Source organism: Homalodisca vitripennis, chromosome 1 (assembly GCF_021130785.1).
Source record: "Homalodisca vitripennis isolate AUS2020 chromosome 1, UT_GWSS_2.1, whole genome shotgun sequence".
NCBI lineage: Eukaryota > Metazoa > Arthropoda > Insecta > Hemiptera > Cicadellidae > Homalodisca > Homalodisca vitripennis.
In genome coordinates this window covers 48,984,888-49,008,273 of record NC_060207.1, presented here as the reverse complement: position 1 = coordinate 49,008,273, position 23,386 = coordinate 48,984,888, and the positions used below count along the sequence as shown (strand labels likewise).

At 34.7% G+C, this 23,386-nt stretch overlaps 1 protein-coding gene across 6 annotated transcripts in view; it reads right to left on the bottom strand.

Annotated features, from left to right (window-relative positions):
• Window positions 1-4,308: 4,308 nt before the first annotated feature.
• Window positions 4,309-23,386, bottom strand: part of LOC124361122 (serine/threonine-protein kinase WNK1-like) — a 163,606-nt gene continuing 144,528 nt past the window's right edge. For all 6 annotated transcript variants that reach the window (XM_046815158.1, XM_046815177.1, XM_046815183.1 and 3 more), the window contains 3 exons: window positions 21,307-21,380; window positions 15,209-15,318; window positions 4,309-6,308 (listed from right to left, as the gene is read on the bottom strand). In XM_046815158.1, coding sequence (XP_046671114.1) covers window positions 6,223-6,308; window positions 15,209-15,318; window positions 21,307-21,380 — 270 coding nt within the window. In that variant the 3' untranslated portion in view covers window positions 4,309-6,222. The remainder of the gene's footprint in view (window positions 6,309-15,208; window positions 15,319-21,306; window positions 21,381-23,386) is intronic.

Genomic DNA, 23,386 nt, shown 5'->3' with positions numbered 1-23,386 from the left:
TAAAAATTTAAATTTAACTAACAGTGGATTATGATAAACATATTTAATAAGAAATATTTAACATACAAAAAATTGTTTTCTGTAATGGCATTACTATTTAGTACCAAACACATGTACTCATAAAAAGCTTAAATGAAGTCCATAATGGTGTTCCTATGCAATGTGGTCCTTTTATTCAATGTACCCAACTTGCTCTTGGTTGTATTGTAAAAACCTGAACTAACTAAAGATATTTTCAGATCTACAAGTAACTTGAACCTAGTAGATATGCAGCTGTTATAGACCTTCAAAAGACCTGCTTAAAAGTAATAATGCAATTCACCACAATTCTGTATGATACAGTATTTAACTGCTCAAAGTATGAAATTTACATACAAGTGTCAACCAACTAAGATATATACAGGGTGTAATAAAAAGGTTGGGCTGGTTATGTATTTTCAAATTCTGTGTGTGATTTGAAACTAAAAATAAAGAATACATTTTTTCCAATTTCTAATTTGTTTAGCTGCTTGCCACCAGTTTGTATTTTTATTAACAAATTATCTATTATATAAAAATGAAACTGTTCGTGTGTAACAGCATCACTCACAAACGGCTGGACGGATTCGCCTAATTTTTTTTTTAATTTGTTCGTCTTGATCTGTAGAAGGTTATAGGATACTTTTTATCCCTTTCCCGATTCAGGATTCCGCCCCACTGGTTACAGAAATACCCGTAAGAAATGCATTGCAGCAAACATATGTTATTAAGTGAAAGAGTCTTTTCAAATTTTTAATCAGCTGTTCTTTGTAAACATATATAATGCGACAAAAAATATATTTATATATAATTTAATTACTACACTTATAGTTTTTAAAGCATAGAGTAAGCTTAAGAGAAACGACAAATTTTGTTTAAACTGTTTCTGCAATCACTGTTAAACATAGACTTTACTATCCAGATAATACAATTCAAATTTGACGTAAAAATTCACCTTTAACTGCAATATTTATTTAATATAAACCATGCTCATGCTTGATCAGAAGAGCAATGCAGATATCATAATTACTATCTTACGTTGGCTACAAATATAAAGAATGTTATAAAATCAACCTTAGTTGTTTTTTTTTTGACAGAAGTATCAGGAATGTGGTACATACCTTCATAATGCGCCCAAGAAGCTCACGAAGGAACGACTATCAATTATCTCAGCAATGTTTAGAATGTGATAGAAAATGAATAAGTGAATATAGTGTACTGTTTTCAACGGGAAATTGCGTGCGAAGCCGCGGGAAACTTATTGAAATGCGCAGCGAAGCGCGCCGGGTCCGCTAGTTATCTCTAAAACTAGTAAAACTAAAGAAACCAAATTTGGCACATAGTTTGAATGTGTTATTTTCTTTAATATTAACAAAATAGTCTGTAGAAACTTTTTAAAGTAAAAAACCCAGTATAGTTATAAAAAATGTACTACATGCCAACTATTTGGGCAATTTTATTATTACTCTACCGGTACTTGTTTCAAAGAAATCTGTCAAGGAATAAGTGAGCAGTAAACATTTTGTCTTTTGATAGTTATCAGCTATTTAACATTGATTATAAAAATGTTAAAATTCATAGCCAGCCCAACCTTTTTGTTACACTCTGTATATATTTGTGTGTTAATTTTATTTATTTGTCTTGTAAGGTGAGAAAAATGCCTTTATGCGCTTGTGCCAGACTCGGTTGGGTTGTTAGATGTCACTGCGACCAAAAGGAGTTACCAGGATTCCTGGTGTTGTCATCTTGTCTAATCTGATTACTCAGCAACCCATACCGATTAAAAACCCTCCCCTGTTCACATTGCTTCATTTCATCCCCCACGGAATGACAGTTCAGTATTACTTCACAGGGAAAGGCATCAGCCAAGGCTCTACCTACTTATTGGTACTAGGGCAGCCACTCTCCCTCATCCTCACAATGGCACGATCAGGGGTTCCACGCCCCGTCCTGTTTCTCTACTTCAGCCTCTCCTGTTCCTCCCGCCGTAGTTCCATAACAGGGTGGCCACTCAAAAACTCTTTTAAAAACTCTCGGTAGAAAATTTCACTAGAATATTCTAGAATTGATTCTCTAGTATATTTTCTGTAATATTGTATTTAACCCTTATACCGAGTGCAATGGTGATGGTTTAACACCACCAGCTGCATTTGCAAGAAATGCCACAAATCTGGGGTGGTCTAGCAAATTTCGTTGCCAGTGATATGCAAGGAATTCGGTGACGATTTATCGCTATCACCTATTTTAAGCTCCTTAGTTATTATCTCTGTATCTTTCGATGTGTTGAAATTGTGTATACCTAATAACTTTCCTTTCTGTGATGTTTGGAAAATACATGTATCCAATTCAGAAAAAAACAAAAGCGAAAAATAAATACCCATACAGCGCTACTGTAGGGCAGACTGCAATCCAGCATTGTGGGTCAGAGGTCTGCGGTCAACAAACTTTTGATACGAGACAATCACCATATTTAATGTTTCGTATCGATGTTTGAAATTAAAATTTTAATAGCCGACACTGCTCTCCAGTTCTTGCAAACAACTATCCAACACTCCTTGCGACAGCGCTCGCGAGAGCTCTTACACCCGTTTTAGACTAGCGATTTTTCCTGTCGGACACAACACTTTTTGCCAGTGTTAACACAGTTCAGTCAAAGTTTTGATATGACTGTGATGTCAAAACATAATATAATTTTCCTTATTTTACTGTCACTGGTATAAATGAATAAAATAATTTGCAATATAACTTTTATTTTTGCGGAAGGCCTTTTGGAATCATTGATCTGATGACCAATCGAACGTGTATGTGAGGAGCAGTAGATGAAACCGAGGCCTCGCCCGCGTTAAGAGCAGTAAGTGGTGGGCATTGAGCGCTGGATCGAGAGGCGACTTAAAAGTTTAATATTTGTATTGTACCTGAGGGGAACACTCAACACTAGCCAAGACAGACAGGAACAGCAGGGCGGTACCACACGTTGCCGCTTATCCGCCACCAATTCTAGACATTAAAACTTTCTCCTGCCGCTCAGCCCTCAGCTCATAGCTTTGCATCATGTCGGACACAAACGTCCTCTTCCTGGCATTACTTGTTATGGTTAACCCACTATTTTCTTTTGCATGATATGTCTTATCAGTTCTGGTAAAAATCCAACTGACATTCTGGTGTACTCAAAAAACCAGTGTATTATCAAACCGTCAAGCATATTATATTATTAAACAAACCGAGCTCTTAAGTTTATTTATAATGTGAACAATGTACATTTTAGACCTGTCGTATCTATATCTAACACACGTATTTTCAAAATATTTTTACTAAGAATAAGAATTGGACAACTTTGTTCGGAGACCCTAATTCAGCGACTGAATAATACTTTAACACAAAAAAATCTCGCTGTATGACGGTCAATACCGCTCGTATAGTGTCATGTCCGAGCGATGTTGGCCGACTCTAATTATCCAATGCATTGTTACGTCTTTTTTGGGAGAAGGAGGCTTGTCACGGCACAGGAGTGAACCAAGAAAAACTCCACTAAACTAGTGGAGGCAACTTTGGATCAACCGGCATTAGCTGGAGCTCGCGTACATGTCGATCTTGATTCATAATTTCACAAATCATATTGTGTAAAATACAATGTTTTTTATTATGAAGATCAATCAGTTCATGATTCAAGGAGCTGTCAAACTGTCTTAATTTTAAAAGTTCTTGGGGACAAAATTTTTTTTGTAATTTTCCCGGTTCCACAGGTAGATTCCCAGGTTATTCCTGGTCTGTTAAATTCCCGGCTTATTCCCGGTCAGGTGGCCACCCTGCATAAGAACTTCCGTGAAAAAGGAGATAATCTCCCAGATAGTTTCTGACACAAGCCTCAACGACACCAGGTTCTCTGGGGTGATGTTACATCCAATGACAGCATTTTGTTCAAATCGGGGACATGCAAAGAACACATGCTCAGCATCCTCATGTGTTCCACTGCAGGTCAGGCATTCCTGAGAGTTTTCATACAGTTACGTTGGAAACAAATGTGACCCAATAGAATCTTCGTTAGGTAGTAGTTTACGGCTACAAAGCTATGCTCATACCACCTGCTTATTTTAGGGATTAGACAGTGTTACCACCTTCCCCTGGTGGAGGTGTTCCACGCCTGCTGCCAGCGTTACAGGATAAAAGGTCAGGAAGTTATCTCGTACCTGCCAGCTTGCTATTTCATAGTCTCCCAATTTCTTTCTGCTGGTGATATGCACGGCCTTAGACTTGTAGTCTGAGTGTAGGCACCACAGTAAAAAAACCATGTAAAGAAAAAATTATTTATTTATAAATTATATTTATACAGGCTTTACTATCAGTAATATCATAAGTTTATATAATGTATGTAACTATTATCATAAGTTATGAATTTAAATTTATTTTGCTTCTCTACAAGCCAATTACTTACGTATCATTGCATTTAAATAAATTTATTCTATCTTCAATCATTAAAAAATTAAAATAAACATGCCAATTGTACTTAGATACTATATTACACCCAAGTAACCTTGACAGCTTCCTAGATGTAACTGCAAATGATTACGCAATCATTTATAAAATGCTGGTTGGTCACACTGGTTTGAATTCTGCCAATATTTTTAATATAATATTAAACATTACAATCACTTTCAAATTCTTTATTTTAGTTTCAAAAATTTATTCTATAATGGCTCAAATAACAACTATAAGATGATAAAATCCATATAATTTTGTGGTAGTTTTCAATGCTTAAAACCTTGCAGCAACATCAATTTTCTACAACAAATACCTGAGTGTTGGTCCAGTTCTGTATAATTCATGAAGAGTAATTAATGGTGATATAAAATTTGGATCACAATAAAGACAGTACGATAAAACCTGTCTGTTTACAATGAACAGTGTGTACTTTAAAATAGTTTATACAAAGAAGCAGATGCCCACATTAGTAAGCTTAGGGAAGTTTATGTACTTCTGATAACAATTGCGATACTTCATGCCTAGAAAAATGAACTAGAATCATAGATTTACTCTGTATCAGATAGGCTAAATTCAGTGAAATTTATTATATCAGTGTCTAATTAAAATATTGATAACACTGAAGAATGACATTACTTACATTCGGGCCTCGGATACCCTGATCACAGTCAGTCTAACGTTCATTTTCGTTATTTTTATACAAACTACTCTTAAGTGTGTGCCTGACCACTTATATACAACCCTCAGTCATGTCATTTATATACAATATTATTTCAATGTGCTTTTTAAAACTTAGCTAAACATGAATGGGACTAATATGTTTTTATTTAAAATTTTAAAATAAAAAATTAGCTACTATTTTATTTTTTACTGTAAAAATATACTTAACATCACAGCGCAAATATCCAGTATTCCTCATTCTTCTTAAATGTACCTTAGGAGCTGGATGAACAGTAAGACATGCTAAGATTATTATTAGCCATATGTGGAGGGCTATTCAAAGTGTATGTATACTTTGTGGTACTATAAGACAAAATTTGTTATTTAATTATTTGATGTAGTTTGCAAAACAAGTAACAAAACATGTTACTGACTCAACCAAATTACTGAATGATAAAAATAGCAGAAATTAAAACTATTTTATATGCTCATTTAAATACAGTTATATGATTATTGCATATGGAAAATAAACGGACCCACAACATTGTTTAAATTTAAAATACAACCTGGGACAGTAAAATATGTTATGTTAAAATGTTGAAACAACAAAGCTGATATGATATGGAAGTATTACAGAGAAGCATACAGAGTAAATAAATTGTACACTCACTCATGTGAGTTGAGTTGTTAAATATTAAAATGATCTTACTCCAGTAATGGCTAGGATTGCAGACTACATTCCTAAAGCCAGACAAAATACAATTAATTAAAAAAATATTCTGTAAAAAAATTAGCATAAATTGATAGGATTGATATATTTGATTTATTTATTTTATTTACACAAATTAGGATACAGCTAATTGACTTCAGCTAGAAAATAATAAATACAAAAAAACAACAAACCATTCGAAATCACAAATTGTAATTAAATTACTGTACAATATAGTAGTTGCTGAAATAAAATCCACGCGATACATTAAAAGCTAAAGTTAATAAATAAATACTTAAATGGTGTTGGAGTAGTAAAATGGCGGGGCGGGGCGGGCTGTAGGTATGGGATGGAGGTTACCTCGGAGTATCTGGCCTGGACTGGGTGTCGGGAGACTGGGGTGCAGTGCTGAATCCTTCCAGACTGCCCTGTCCACTGACACCTTCAAAAAAGACAGTTAATATAAAAAATGTAGGCCTCCTATCGTGTTGGGTGACACAAAGATATGGATTAATGGAACTTCTTATCATACATAATAAATATTCACTTCTATATGACAAGTTGAATTCTCAACCTTTATAAAGAGTGATTAAAAATGTAGGTAAATATTTTAGAATATGGTTCAATAGGTGAACATAAACTAAAAATATCCTCTAATGAACCACTATTGCCTATTTTACTTTGTTTGACGCCTATTTATTTTTAATATTAAACAATCACTGTGTTATCAGTATCTGTATCCTTACTGACTACAAAGGATTTCACAAGAGCAATTGATACGCAATTATTCAGTTTTTACGTTACTATTAAAGTTAATGGTCGGAGTTACCAATCACAATTTTAACTTTGTTAACGCATTCTGCTTGTCTTCTAGAACAAAACTTTAGTGGTTTTAAGGGTGGAAATCAAGAATAACTATGTTTAACAATTAAAATGCATATATCATTTTGTGATTATATTTGTGTACTGTGTTTCTTTTTATCTATGACTTTCAGGGTTATCTGCGCCCGATAGCTTATCTGAATGTTCTGTAGTTAGAACAACTTAGTACAGTACCAACAACTGTCCCGTGCATTAGCCTTCACTGCCTTGTGAGTGACCATATTCATTGCCTTTTTATCATCTGTTCATAACTAATAAAGTTTAAAATCTTTTATCTTTATACAAGCTATCTTATTTGTGTCCCAAAAATTAAAAAAATCCACCATTTTGAAACTATTAGCGATACATTTTTTCTATCAACAGAAAGTAACATCCTAATTAGATATACAAACATGCAGGATCACAATGCCATATAATTTAAAATTTTTCTGAGTTAAAGAATATATAGACATACAATAAATGAAGTGAAATGGATTATACTGTAAGATGAATTTTTTGTTTATTTTCAGCTATTGATCCCATAATATTTCTCCACATTCTTTAAACATCCTATATATTATTAAGAGTTTTATCCAAAATGCAATGAGATGTATACAAAATGTTATTTACACACTTCAAAGGAAAACAAAATGATGGAAGTCAAAGGCTGTAAGCACTCTCAAAGTTTCTGTAAGAGTCTGTTAGTTGGTAGAGACATATTTGATACAGTGTCCTTATAGACTTTTTTTGACATTTGGCACACAATGGTACCCGTGGCAACCTCTATTTGGGCCAATTAGGTGGTCACCGCCAAGTGTTATTGTAGTTGAGCTACCAGCATTTAATAATGTTATTTGTTACACGATTATTTCTGTTTGATGTATCTATGCAGGCATAAAAAAACTTATATATCAAAAACTATGTTGAGAGATTGACCCAGAGTAAAAGATTGTTGTGAAAAAAATTGAAGTTTGTCTAAAAAAAGACAATAACCATTACTTAGACTAGAAAATTCTTGTTTCCTTGGAGACTGAGAGTTCAAAATCCAAACTTTGGCATGTGGTTTTGGAGTCATAGCTGTTTCAGCATGTTATGTAACAAATAAAATTGTAGTTGTTTTTGTTCATTCCTCATAGTTTTTTGCACCACTTTTGTAACTTCCTCATATAACATTTTTTAAATAGTATTGTGTAATCTTGCATGTACAAGGGGTCGTCAGAGTTCCAATTCTGTTTATATTCTATGATGGTCGAATTCCAAAATTTTAATTTTAGCCACACCTTTGTTCAAACCACTCATTGAAGGTCACCATAATTGTAGACAATAGACAATATACTTTATTGACATGTTCTTTGAGAACAGTACATAGCGTCAGTTATATAAGGTAACAATTTTTAGCTGTTTGTAAATTCTTCTTCTGTGTAAAAAGGTCTCTCTTGGAGCCACAGAGTCAGTTGTTTTTTGAAGCGGTGAGGTGGTTTGTTCTTTAAGTGCTCTGGAAGGTGGTTGAAGTAGGCGGCTCCTTTATAGGATGGTTTCTTCTTGTATAGGCTCAGATGGTGTGGGGGCAATGCGAAGTCCGAGGCATGTCTAGTGTTGTGCTGGTGCAGATCTGAGTGTCTTGGCTGTGATGTTTTTACAGTGTGGAAGATTACTTCTCTTATGTAGAGTGATACGACTGTCAATATTTTAAAATTTTTGAAGTGTTCTCGGCAGCTGTCACGGTAGTTAAGGCCTGCGAGGCATCTAATTGCCCTCTTCTGGTTGATCAGAACTCTCTCAAGGTTGGTTTTGGATGTTCCTCCCCAAGTGGCAATGCCATATCTCAGGTGTGATTCGAAGAGAGCAAAGTAAGCTACCTTGGCCGTGTCTGTGCCACTTATTTGTTTTATTCTACGTATAACATAGTTTCCTGCAGATAGTTTTTTGCACAGTTGATCTATTTGTGGCTTCCATGATAGTTTATCATCAATTATGATACCAAGGTGTCTGGTGGTGTTTTTTATTTCTAGGTCTGGGAGCGTCAAGTTAAGGTCTCTGCGTAGATTGCTGAAGGTCATCTGAACTGTTTTTTTATTATTTAAGACAAGGTCATTTCTGGTACAGAATAGTTTTGTTTTATTAAAAGTGGCAGTTGTGTTTCTCTGGAGTGTTGCTATTGATTTATTTGCTATTGTTAAGCTAGGTTTACATTAGCATGTAAAAGTGGCGTCACTTTTACTGGCTGTCAAGTGGCGAGAAAAATGGAGCGTGTAAACCTGAAATGGCGCGCCACTTTTAGTGGAGATGTGAAATGGCGCATCATTCTAGCTGACGCCATCAATATTTGTTCCGACATATATTAAGCTAGGTTTACATTAGCATGTAAAAGTGGCGTCACGTTTACTGGCTGTCATGTGGCGAGAAAAATGGAGCGTGTAAACCTGAAATGGCGCGCCACTTTTAGTGGAGATGTGAAATGGCGCATCATTCTAGCTGACGCCATCAATATTTGTTCCGACATATATTAGTGATGTCACTAGACAGTGGCGCTCCAGTTGAAATGGCGCGCCACCTGCAGTGGAACGTGTAAACAACTACACGTGGTCGCCAGTCACATTGGAGTGCCAGTTCAAGCCACTAGGTATTGTGTAGCTCAAGGAAAATTCAGTAAAAACATTTCGAGCAGTGTAGTGGTTTTTGTTAAGTTATGGCAGATTACGTAGAATATGACAGTGCAGGAACCTTAGGGGAAGAATATAATGAAAGAGTTGAGAAGAATAGTGATGAAAGTGAAGATAGGCCGAAAGTATTAGTGAAGAAACGTAAAGGAAAGCAAGAAGAGAGAGGAAAAAGGAAAGAAAAATGGAAATTGTCCGAAATTGAAAAATTTCTAGAGTTGTATGAGCTGTACCGTTGCTTATGGGACTATAAAGTAGACGAATTCAATGACAGAAATGCAAAAGAACACGCATGGGAAGAAATTGTCCGTGGTATGGAGAAACGAGAGTTCACAGTCAAGAAGGCTAAAGATAAAATACGCGTTCTTCGCAACACATACAGCAACGAGCTGACTAAGATCTATAAAAGCAAAGTCTCAGGGGCAGGTCTCGATGATGTATACGTTCCGATGCTGAGATGGTTCTCAACAATGGATCGAATCATTGGAGGTGTTGTCCAATCTCGAGGGAGCCAATCAATAGGACTTTCTCAGGTATGTACGCCAACATTCCATTAGTACTATTAAAGGAAATTAATTTTCATACAAATTTATTTAAAACCATAAAAAAATTTACAGATTTTTGGTGAAAAACGTTAAAAAATAATAGAAGTAGCTAAACTAAACTTCTACCAATGAAACAACTAAAAATAATCACAATTGTAACAAACTTTTATTTTTGTTTATTAAATTACAGTAGTTGTTAACATAAGAACATTATGAGTTTTTCAAACAGCCTTATCATTTACGAACTGCAGTTGCCAAGGAACACTCCCTTCCCCCATAAACCAATCTTTATCCCTAACCTGCTTTGCTGCCTTTGTTGGGTTTCGAGGTTGTGCTCTATCTTTCATACTAACCAATCCTTCATTTTGTACTGCTCCACGCCATGAGCCAGGTACTATTTCACCCGTGTCTGTTTTCATCATCAACACATCCCCTGTAAAAATACACACCAGGACTTGTTATTCGCAGCCAGTTATGTATTGCTACACTTGCTTTCACTAATGAGTCTACTTTGTCTGGGCTTAGCGGAATGGCCCTCTCAAATATATCTAGGGCATTTTCAACTATGCGTCGAGCCCTAGATAGACGATAGTTGAAAACCTTTTGTTTTATAGTCAAAGGACCAGATCGAGTATTATATGGCTTCATAATGTACTCCCTTAAGGGAAATGCATCATCAGCAACAAACAAAGCATTAGCTGGTAACTTTAATTTTTTGCTGTCTATGGCTTCTTGAAATCCACTTTTTGCCAACACTCCACCATCTGATACACGTCCGTTTGTTCCAATGTCTATGTAGGTGAAGCAATAAGCGTCATCAACAACTGCGAAAAGTATTGTACTAAATGAACCTTTGTAGTTGTAGAAGTCAGAGCCAGAATTGCTTGGGCATCTTATAGAGACATGTTTACCATCGATGCTTCCGCAACATCGTGGAAAATTCCATCTACTTGAAAATCCTTGCATAATTTCTTGCCATTCCTCTTCTGAAGTAGGACCCTAAAAAAACCGTGCATTTAATTATTACGGCCTTACACAATCGTATTATATAGTAAGAGTAGGTAATATGAAAAAAACACTTGCATTTATTGACATATTATATATCAATTGGGTGGAGTTAATAAAAAGCGGAATCTACTTGGTCTATTGTTCGAACAATACAACAATAATAGATGAAGTAGATTCTACTTTTTTTTTACTTCACCTAATGTTACTAAAAGTTCGCCTGTACGGTACATCTCAGGTTTTATTTTCAGGAGCAATCAAGCACTCAAGTTCAGCAAGATGATGCAGACAAAGATGAAGAAACTATCTTTGAAGATGTTCAAGATATCCCTTCTTCATCTATTCCATCTACTTCTACTGGTCGTATTATACGTGAGAAGCCCTCAAGTGCTTCTAACCAAATTCCTTACGCCAAACCGATATCAAGAAAAGTAGCTGGTGAACGCCTAGGAAAAATACAAAACGCAGTACAACAACTGAAGGACATTTCAGATAAGGTTCTTGCACCTGAACGTAAAAAAGATATGTGCGCGTATGAATTGTTCGGCCAGTTTATTGCCAGTCAGCTAAAAAAGCTTCCCGAGATAAATGCTTTGGCAGTAATGCAAAAAATTCAAACGCGGTTTTGCATTACGAGGATGACGAGAGGATGAACGAGAGGATGACCGTTGCTCGCGGTAATTCCATGTCACACTACCAATGGGAAGACACCTAACTACATCCTCTTCCATGGTGTCTCCAAATCAAGAAGATTCAATTGAACTTGGCGCAAAAGATATCTTAAGTAAAGCCCTTAGTATGTTATAAACGTATGACGTTTTGAGTTTATTTCGTTTTTCAATATTCCTTTTTCAGTAGATTTTTGTATTGTATGAAAATAAATAAAGTACAGTTTCAATAACCTCATTTAGTTTAAATTTTACCCCTTACATTGTATTATTACTAAATACTTACTTTTAAGTATTCAATTAGAGCCTCGAATATAGCTTCACACACTTCAGGTACAAACTTAGAAATTGTGCACTTTGGAACACGATACAGGTACTGCAAAGAAGAGAACGAGTCACCTGTAGCCAAATACCTCAAGGTAATTTGTAACTTTATTTTAGCAGGTAAAGCCATTCACATTTTTGTATTTAATTTCTGAATACGAGGAGCAACGTGTTTTAGCAGCTCTTCATACTTCAACTCGGACATTCTTAGGTGGTTTCTGAAGCTGTCTACATCTTCGGTTGCAAGTTCTTCCAGAAGTTTTGATGCACCAAGGTTTGTCCTTCTACTAATTCATTTTCTTGTCCAACACGACCTAGGTTTTCTAGGTCGTAACCGCAACAATATTTCGTTTGCTTCATCAGCTAACTCCTCACCCAACACGGAAATCGATGTTGCTACCGCACTCCGAATATTTTCTATATAATCAGACATTTTTACTCGTCACAGAACAATACCAGAACTGAACTGACGCCATTACAGTGGCGAGCTAGGTTTCCACTCAAATGTGTGTAAACCCAAAGTGGCGCAACACTACCAACTGGCGCGGCTAGTGACGCCACTTCTACATGCTAATGTAAACCCACCCTTAGTGCTGTGTCGTCTGCATACATGACGGTGTGACAGATGTCTCCTAGCCAGTTGGGCATGTCATTTGTGAGTAGGAGGAACAAGACTGGCCCCAGAACCGATCCTTGTGGTACGCCCCTTTGTGTGTCAGTGGTTTTTGATTGACATTTCTGTAGTATGTTGTTTTCAGTGTAATTTACTTCCACAAACATCTTTCTATCAGTCAGGTAGCTACGGAACCAGCTTTGAGCTTTTCCTCTTATACCAAGGTTTCCTAGTTTTTGGAGTAGTTGTTCGTGATTTAGGCAATCAAAAGCCTTACTGAAGTCTAGGAAGAGGCAGGTTGCTGTGCAGCCTTCTTCCAGTTGATCTATAATGTATTCTATGAATTGTATTAAGGCTGTGGATGTTGATCTGCCCTTTAGGAATCCGTGTTGTTGGTAAATAAGAAGTTTGTTTTCCTCAAGGTAGTTTAGGAGTCTGTGTAAGACCACTTTTTCTAAAATTTTTGAAAAAGTAGAAATGAGTGAAATAGGTCGATAGCTGTTTGTGTCATTATGTGGTCCGGTTTTGTATTTTGGGTAGACTTGAGCTATTTTTAATTGGTTGGGGAAAATTCCTTGTGAAAGAGATTTGTTAGTTATAAAGGTGAGTGGTCTTAACAGTTCGTTTTTACATGCTTTTACAAGTTTAGCTGATATGTGATCTGCTTGTCATGTCTGAAACAGTCTCCACCAGCTCTTAAACCATTTAACCCTTATAACGTCACAGACGCCGTATGGCGCATAGACAAACTATCTCCAAACGGCAAAGACGCGGTACGGCGCATCGACACAAAACTGCGTCTATAGCAAATTTAAGTTCCTTTTAAATCCGATCAATGTCACTAACGGTATGCGTCAACCATGTGTGTGGGTTATTGACATATTTCAAGCGTCAAAATATAGCTGTCGCGTTACATTGTTTGAAACAATAGACGCGGTGTCTAGACACTCACCCCGCCACACGGCACAGACGCCGTACAGCGCGCGCGCTTTTGTTTGCAGTTTGGCTTGAGGTAGTGCGTGTCTAACCATCGCTGAGTCGGTTTCCTGCGTCGTGTTTTCTGTTTATATGGTTTTTATTTATTTGTTAAAAGTATTGATATCTTAGTTTTAGTATTCATTTAGCGTTTTTAGTGTCATTTTAGTGTTTAGTGTCACCTATTTAGTGTTCAGGTACTTTCGGATTATACCGACCACACCAGTATGAAAAACAAGAAAATATAAATTTATAGCTAAATAAACATGATAGAATGAAAAAACAACTCTTTAATGACAAACTTACAAGCATTTCCAGGCATTGTGATCGGTATTGTTGTCGCTGTTATCTTATCTTTCTCGACAATCCCGATTACGACAGGCCACGTGGCATCACATGATTTGCGCGGTACATAATTGCCTTTCCATTACAATTCAATTTATATTTCTGATCAGATCCTCTAGAATTTGATATTTTACTGATAGGTACTATCTCGAGGGATGTTTTTCTTTCGTTGACATCAGCGAGAAGGCATGGCACTCGCATTTTGGGTGGCGGAGTATGATCAAGAATAAAACAAGTTTTGAGTGTTTTTTCAATAAAGAGTTTAGTTTTAGTTTGATCATGTTTGTTTTTATAGAAGTTTTGTGTTTGGAGAAATGTAGAGGTAAAACACGGAAGTACAACAAAGCGACGAAACCAGCTGAACGGGCGGCGAGACTCTGCAATCACGTTATCTACTAGACCGCTCGACTTTGACCTCTGTCTGAGGATGGGGAGGGGTTTGCGATAAGACAATTCCTGTTTTATATTGACGAAATATTGTTCTACACTAATCTAGTAATCAGTAGAAGCAAAATGTCAAATAACGATTCATGTCTGAGTGTGGTTAAAATAATCCCAAAGTACCGTGTTCATTATTAGTGATAAATAACATGTCTCGTAACATTGACGATCCCGAGTACAGTGACTTTATAATTTTAAAATTTTTACTTTTTTATACTTACCATGATTATAGAAAGTAAAAATAAAAATGAACTTTACACATTTAATTTTTTTATTTTTTTTTAATATTGTGCCGTTTGCTGGAAGTCGTGAAAAGATATACTGACGTTATAAGGGTTAAATACCTGAACCTTTGACAGTATGTTATCTTTTTAAATCTTCTTGACCAAGACAAGCATCTGAGAAGCAGCTTTGCCAAGATGAAAGCAAACTTTAATACAGTAGTGCTGTTTCAATGAACAATCTATTTGCAACTTCCCAACCTTGACAAAACCTCAAAAACAGCTATACCACCATGTGTAATTTTCACTACTTAGCTTAATCCCTTCATCACAAATTTTGATGCCAGGAATATACTACTGGCAAAGGGCGCGCACCGCACGGAGGACGGTCTTATTACTTTATTGACAAACATCGTGTGAAAATATTCATATATCCTTTATTAAACCACAAATTATTATTATTGTTATAAAGATATAATCAATTAAATTAGATAAAATAAAGCAAGAAAGTATTAAAAAAATTTAAACTATACACTTTAAAGCACTGTGGGAAACATTTTATTTTAAAATTAAATATCTTCTACCACACATATCAAATAACAAAACGGATTAAATACCTACATCCAAACAATTGTTTTAGTACATTTATAAAAAAATAGACTTTCAAAAACAAAGACATGTTACCTTGCGTTACAAAGGGCTGCGCTTGAGGAACTGAGCTGGTCAGCTGACGACATAATGCCTCCACTTCCTCCCTGTGCCTCCTTTGAAGCTCTTCAAGCTCCAACCTGTGCCTGTTACATGTAATGTTTTAATCAACTGAATCAATACAAAAATAAAAATATTGACATGTACAAATTATAGTTTTAAGACATTTTAAAAGTATTAACACACTGGATTTGACTGAAATGAATAGGACCATATTTAAAATAACCGGTCATTTTATCTCTTGATTAACATAGAGCTGTAAACTACATGATTTCTACATCAGACATTTAAAAATTTTTGGAAAATTGAATCAATTTTATGCATATTCTGATTTTTTCCCATTATTGAACAAAAAAGTTAGTTTGCCAAGTAACTGAATGTGCGAGGTGAATAAAAGCTAGTATTTGCTTAAACTAACCTGTTTCCAAGTATATTCTAGGTTTTAAGTGAATAAAAATGCTAGAAAATACTATCCTTAGTCAATTTTCATGAATTCCAGATGGCTAGTATTTACTAAGCAGAACAGGCGAATAAATAATAGTTTGAACTTGAGGTGCTTAGAATATTCTTATTTTTTATCTAGCCTGTGAAAAGGATGCTAACTATATATTAGAGTTGCTATGATGACGATGTTCATGTCGGTTAGCAAAAGGAAAATGTATTCCGAATATAAGATAATTGGAAATTGCAAACAATTATTAAGGTTTGACGACCATAATATTGATTTTTGGCTAACAAGTTTTTGCCTGAGGATAGAATAGAGACTCGGGGAGGGGCACTGTCATTAAGTCAGAATATGGAAATTCTACTATGTTACTTTGCTGATCCAGGTAAGGCAAAACCCACTTTCACTGTATATGCACCGATTTATGTATTTATATGTATTTTAACACTGTTTAACCCTTTGAACCCCAGACCAAAATATTGATGGTGGGAAAAACGTACCAAAACCATTTGACCTAAGAACTACAGAGAATCCCCGGAGCAGAAACAGGTGTATTGCATACTGTTCGTAAAAAATTAATATTTTTGCTATTTTTTATGCTATTGTCTTGTATTACACACCAAAATGTCCAGAATGAAATTGTGTACACAGAAAAAGTTTAGTCTGAAGTATAAAAAATTGTTTAACAACATTAAAATAACTTTAAAATATATGTTTATAGTTTTTTAGGTAAAAAAATAGATTTTAAGATTTTTTAATTCAAAAATAAGAAAAATTTTTACTATGGGCACCCACATTTTATTTTTCTAAATTTAGTTTTTATGTATGTACAAAAATAATTATAATGATATCTCTAAAGATAAAGATTTTGAGGCTGGTTGGTCATTGTCCGGAGTAGGCCTAGCGGAGGCGTTACTGTGAGAAGTAGATAGCTGACTAAATGGCATTTCTTTGTCATCTGAGTCCGAGATAGTTGGCCTATAGGTAGGATCAACATCAGTGTCATCACTGAAAACTGATGAGACGCCAGACCAATCGTCATCTGATAGGTCAACATCCAGTTGTCTGTCCAATTCACTAGGGTGATTTACAATGTTGTCACTCATCGTTCACAGAACTGATTATTACTATAAGACTAAAACTAAAGAAAAAGTGACTAAAAACAGTCCTCAATTACATTCACACGCACAAAGACAATATACAGGGTGTCAATTAAGTCTGGAACCTCTTTTTTAATTTTTAAACCACAATATAAAAAAATACCAAAATTCACACGTGCTTACTGGTGATAGTAACGCACATATCTGCCCAATTACCGACCAGATAATCCCTTTGGGGGACGGTCCACAAGGAGTCAGACAAAATTCTTAAATAGCAGCATAGGTCAAGTTTGGTATCAAATTAAAGGTCTTACTTAGCAGAGTACAATGCTGCAAACCGGACTTCAAAAGGTGGATTCATTCAGTAGTTATAGCTATTTGAATTTTAAAACAATTGAACAATGTAAATAATTAAGTTTTACAAGTAAACACCAATTTTTAAGTACCTGTGATCAAAGTAAGTGTTCAAAATGTTCCCCTACCGTCGTCCCAGCTTCCTTCAAACAACTAACCAGAAAGGCAATGAAGAGGAAACTCGATTCGTGATTATTGGAACATCTATCTACACTGTTCAAGAATTCACTAAAGAGATCAACCAGATTTTAGACTAAAACTCGATCAACCATAAATAACAATCATGTATTATTACCATGTTCCATGTATATTCTGACGCATATCTGTTCTCAATGTTCACGTTAATAAAGAGATTCTGATTGTGATTCTTCTGCTTTAAGGTTTCATTTTCTTGTAGAATGGCACTGCCTACTTCTGTCGCCAGTGACTGGTTACAGAAATTGTCTCATTATCAGAAGTACTCATCATACTTTTCATTGCATGACGGACATATCTAGACTTGAATTTCTTTGTCTGACATATTTTTTACTTTTGAGTATGCCAAACCAGCACATTTAAAATGGAACCATTTCTTACATAAACCGGTAAGATATGGCTGCACTCCTGGCACTTCTGCCACATACTCCACAGTCATTTATCCCAGATATATCCATTCTAAGCTCAAACAGAATGCAATCAGGTTTTTAGATTATCTACAAAATATTTACTTAAAAATGTATTTACTTATAAATAAAAATAAAAAAGATACTAGAGTACAGAATATTTTAAGATTTACTTGTAGCAGGATAAATGAAGTAGAGCAATGTTTATGTTTTTTTTTTTTTTTTTTTTACTTAGGATATAAAAATCGAACAATAGTAGCTTTAAAATCAGTAGGAGAACTAGTTATTTCTTTCCAATCTAGCAATTCCTTATCAGCTAGATATACTTCAGAATGCTTTACTGTGATAAGAATGTTTCCTTGTTTGGAATGTGATATTGACAAGAATGTTCAGGACTGGTTTTAAAATGTCGTTGCAGATAACCCCCCCCCCCCAAGTAAATTTAGTAACTAACTGTCCCTTACATATTACTAAATACTTTCCTTCAACCAAAAACACACCACTCCAATGACTGAATCTCAAAGGCATGTAAACATAAAATAATCTTTTGTACAAATAACTTATTAAAGATATCATCTAATCACTTAAAATATCTCTCCAATGACTACCAATTTACACGTTACTAATCACAGTCAGCTGTCTTGAAAAATCCCCTGCCCCCATTGCCTGACAGCTCACAATCTGAACCTTTGCAGATCATATTTCTCACTAAAAATCCACAGAGTTCACAAAGTAAGTATAATCTTAAAATCACATTTGTGCCTCTTACCCTAGGTATACTGATGGAAGATTATTCTTCCTCTCAGAGGATCATGTTTCCATCTAGAAAAGGTTCTTGCAAGGGTAGTACATGGTATCCATCTTATTATTAAAATAATCTATGAGTAGTCTCACTTTGTGAAGCCTATCACTGTTTGTCTTGTTGTTATCTGCAAAATGGATATACCTCAGTAAGCCAAAGATCAGTTTATCTGCCAACAGTCATTCATTTTTAGGGATGCTATGTTCATGTGAAACATAGTTCTTATAACTGCTTTATGTTCTTGAATAGTAAGGTTTTTGTGCCAGTTACTGATGTGGGATTTGGACATCAGATTCGATTTAAAACATACTTCTCTAGTATATCGGTTTGTTTACAGTATTCTTAAGAAATATTGAGCTATTGAAATATTTTATATTGATAGTATCATGATATAAAACAACAATATAAATAACTATTCAAATACCCTGTACTATTTTAATTCTATCAAACTCTATTTATTTTTTCTAAAACAATTTGTATATCTGGAGTTAACCGAGTTCTTATTTGTATTAATATTAGATTTTATCATGGTGAAAGAAATAAAATGGTTAATAACTAAATTAAAATTAATAAGATCTATACTTTATAAAATTAACCTTTAATGGTCAGATGACCAGCACCATTCCTTTACCAGTCCGGAATTGTTCTTGTCACAGGTTGACAGTATTCAGTATTACTGTGACCATCACAGTTTCTCTGTTAGCCCGGAAATATTTAGTTATTTCCTTTTTTATATTTTGAGGTTGGATGTATAGCACAGCTGGCCATTCAAACACTTTATTATATTCTATGTGGTTACTGAAAGACACAGGAAAGAAACCACAATGGTCATACATGATCTGATGGAACGACAAAACACCATTACGAGGGCAAAGTGTTATACTGTATGTAAAAGTAGAAATGAATTAAAAACAAGACCTTTTGGCTCATTGGCCACAAGATTTAGCTAGATTCTTATTGCAGTCTGTAAGCCTGGTATATTGAAACTTACGTAACTGGACAAACTGGTTCTGTAAAAGCCACAAGAATGTACAACTAACTCTGGCACACTATAAGCTCCTATTTCTGAGAGTTTCATACGTCTGTTAGGTACCTGTTTTTAGTTTAGGACTTTCAGAATCCAAGGGCTCTCAACTCATCGTTCACCCATCAGAAGCCTCCGTCTCTAAAAACTCTGTCTCTAAGACCTCCCTGCCTCAAAGACATCCAGGCCTCTACCAGGTAGTACGCTCTAGCGCTACCTATACGCTCTGGTATGTCAGTCTCTTGGAGCTCTCAACCTCTAGATCCTCTTGGCCCCTGGCACCTCTTTATGTTTTAGAGCTTATGTTTATGTTTCAGACCAGAACCTCCTCATCCCTGGGAGCTACCAACCTCCAGAACCTCCCCGCCATTGGAAGGCTCTGGCCTCTAGTAGACCCTGGCCACTGATACCTCTTGGTTTCTGGGAGGTTTCAGCCTCTAGAGCCTCCCAGGCTCCAAAACCCCATGCTCGGTTAACAATTATCATACAGAGCGAACATGTCAATTTAGTTTTCTGCATTGCATGCTTGATGGAAGTGGTATGGTTAAAAAAGTCAATTATACTAAAATGTCAATTTTGATTAAAATTGATGAAACCGCAAGACGTACAGTATTTGCATATAAAAAGTGTAAGTATGGGCATTCCACCTTTTAAAAGCTTCAATGCCCACTGTGGACTCTTCTTGGTTATTATTTGTTCTGTAGAATATACAAGTAAATTTTTACTACAATCAATCCAACTATAAGTATTCAGAGTAATTGTACATTCTATGGATTTGAACCTAGGACACCGGCCCTATATCTTAAATGATTCTGAACAACCATCCTTGGTTAATATTTATCATATAGATATTGCCAATGATGGTTAAAACTCATCCAACTGTAAGGCATCTATAGCAATGGTAAGTAGAACGGATTTGACCTGGGGGCTCTGCCTAATTGGCTAAAATACCTGTTATGTATCCTTAGTTATTATTTTTCCTACAGAACATTCATGTCAATTTTGGCTGTAATCCACACAAATTAAAAGATGTTCCGAGTAATTGTACACATTATGGATTTTATAGTAGGGTACCGCCCCCTTAACTCAAAGAGTGCTGAACAATTACCTTAGATTAACATATAAAATGTTCCATGCCAATTTTTGTTAAAATACATTCAACCACAAGGCATCCAAAGTATTTTCGTATAAAATGATACAGGTTTGAGCACTTCACCTTCTAAACTCCAAAGCCAGCTGTTATTATACTTGGTTATTATTTGTTCTGTATAAGTAAATTTTTATTAAACCCGATCCAACTACAAGGTTTTCAGAGTAATTGCATATTCCATAGGTTTGAACCGAGGACTGGCTCCAATTCTGGTCACGAGCTATCCTTGGTTATTACTTGTTCTATAGAATATTCATGCAAGGCATCTAGGGTAATTGTTCATAAAATGGTATTAACCCTAGGGCTCTGCCTTCCTTGGTCTGATTGGCCCCCATAATTAACTTAACCTTGTCATTAACTAGTAGAACGTTCATGTATTGTATCCAAGTATCGTAAAGATGTTTTAAGAATTACAGCAGTAAACATGATAATACAGATATAGAGAATGTTTACACGTACACACTGCAATAAGTAGATTAGAAATTTATCTAAAAACTATACATTAACTTATATATTTTCAGAATGATCTTTTGTCTCATACCACAATTAAAGAGTATGATTAGAATTAACTCAAGACTACTTAGGTGTAACGTTTACCTTGAGAGTAGTGCCTTCAATTCTTCACTGCTGGCATCAAACAGCTGTGAGTGCTCTGTGTCGTCTGCTACATACTGAAATAGACATAAAATTAATGTATACATGTGACCTTTCAGTATTACTGATTATATATAGAGCAAGGCAAAGGATTTAAAGTGACAATAAATATTAAACCTTTATATGAATAATATTTTATTAGGAAAGAATAACAATAAAATTTTTAAATGTAAAGAAGAAAATATGTCTTTGAAGTTGTTAAATATGATAAAAGATTTTTATTTTACCACACATATATAAAATTTGTATGAATAATACATTAACTTTTTTCTATATGAATAAGAAGATGCTAGGAAATGTGTTCGGACTTCGGCTGAAAAAGCAGAAAATCAAAGAGTAAACATTAAAGAAACATCAAAAATTGTTAAAACCGTTTAAAGCTTCAATTTTATAAAACAGAAGACTATCACAACTTCTACATTAACCTCCACAAAGCAAGACAATCACAATCGCCCTCAACTGATTGTTAGATATAATTTCTAGTCAAGTGTCTAAACACTACGAACATCATAACCCGTCTACAGCTTTAGTAATAGCACAAAGCTAAATATTTTCACAAACATTTTGTACAGTGGTGGCAACGTTACTATTCAGGTTTAGTTTTTCTATTTTGACATTTTAATTTAACTATGATTTTGTATGTCAGAAAACAACAGAATGAATCTTACAAAGTAATATGGCTTTACAACATTTTATTTGCAATTTAACTGGTAATGAACTTTAATTAATAACACATTTATTCACTCAAAAGGTACTGAAATATATAAGGAAATGAAGTTATCACCCCTTCTTTCCAGTAAAATCCCAAGTACATCAAGGAATCAATGGTTAGTGCACTAAAATATTATTTTTCAAGACTGAAAAGTAAGCAGTAATTGAGAGCCAAAGATGTTAGAGCCAAAGCATTAGTAAACTATTGTATGGGACATTCAAGGTAGAAAATATGCCCTATAATATAATTTAAGCAATACAAATAACGTAAAGTACAATCAATTGACATAAATATCCCGGATCAATAGGAAAAAAAAAAAAAAAACTCTAGAAAATGCCTAAAGTCAAAGAATTAAAAAAATAACTCTGTAACTATATTTTATCTATTTGAACTTTGAACATGTTGAATTACTTTAGAATAATCTCTGAATGTACAGTGAAATATAGGTAATTGAAAATTAAAAAATGTAAAAGAACTCAGCCATTCAACAGTTTTTATCTCTTTCCTGAGATGCTATCAGCATACTGCTTAAGGAAGTTATGTAGAATGTTTATATGCCGCTTCATCAATAAAGCTCTTGTTCTGAAATAGCTACAGTACCTAATGAAACAGTTTCTCTTGATTGATGGAAAGGATTCTCTGTATAGTACCTGTCAGGATGGAGAGCTTCTTTTCATACATTGAGTGAAGTTGGAAGGAAGGATTTTTCATACTTTAACCCAAAGAAACATATTGTACTTTATTGTTACTGTGTTGCTGTTATTATTTAATTTTAAATGTGATGAGAATGAATTTGGAAAGCAAATTTTAAAACTTAAATACGCTTGCAAATATGGAGTTATTTATTTAAAAACAGTTATTACATTTTTTATGATCTGTAATCCTAACCTAATCATATTCATTTACATGCAACAATTATAATACATTAAGAAAAAATATATTATTCCTAAAAATATGTATGTATTTTTCATTATTAATTAAACAATAATAGATGTATAAATACATAACTTTAGTAGTATGATATAATAGTATTTATCTCTAGTATGATTTCTGTGTATAATTAAATATGATACCAGTGGATGTGTGAGTAGTGAAATTCTCAAGTTAAGACAAGTTAACCAACAATCGCATGGTCGTAGAATGATATTTGACAATTCAGTTGCCTCTCACTGCGAAATGATAAGACTGCACAACCATAAGACGGAAAAGTCAATGAATACTCTTAGTATGGCACTGAAGCTAACAAATTACATTTGCCACTGCTCAAGCAGATGCAATTTTAAATTGTAAAAAATTATCACTGGAGAAAAA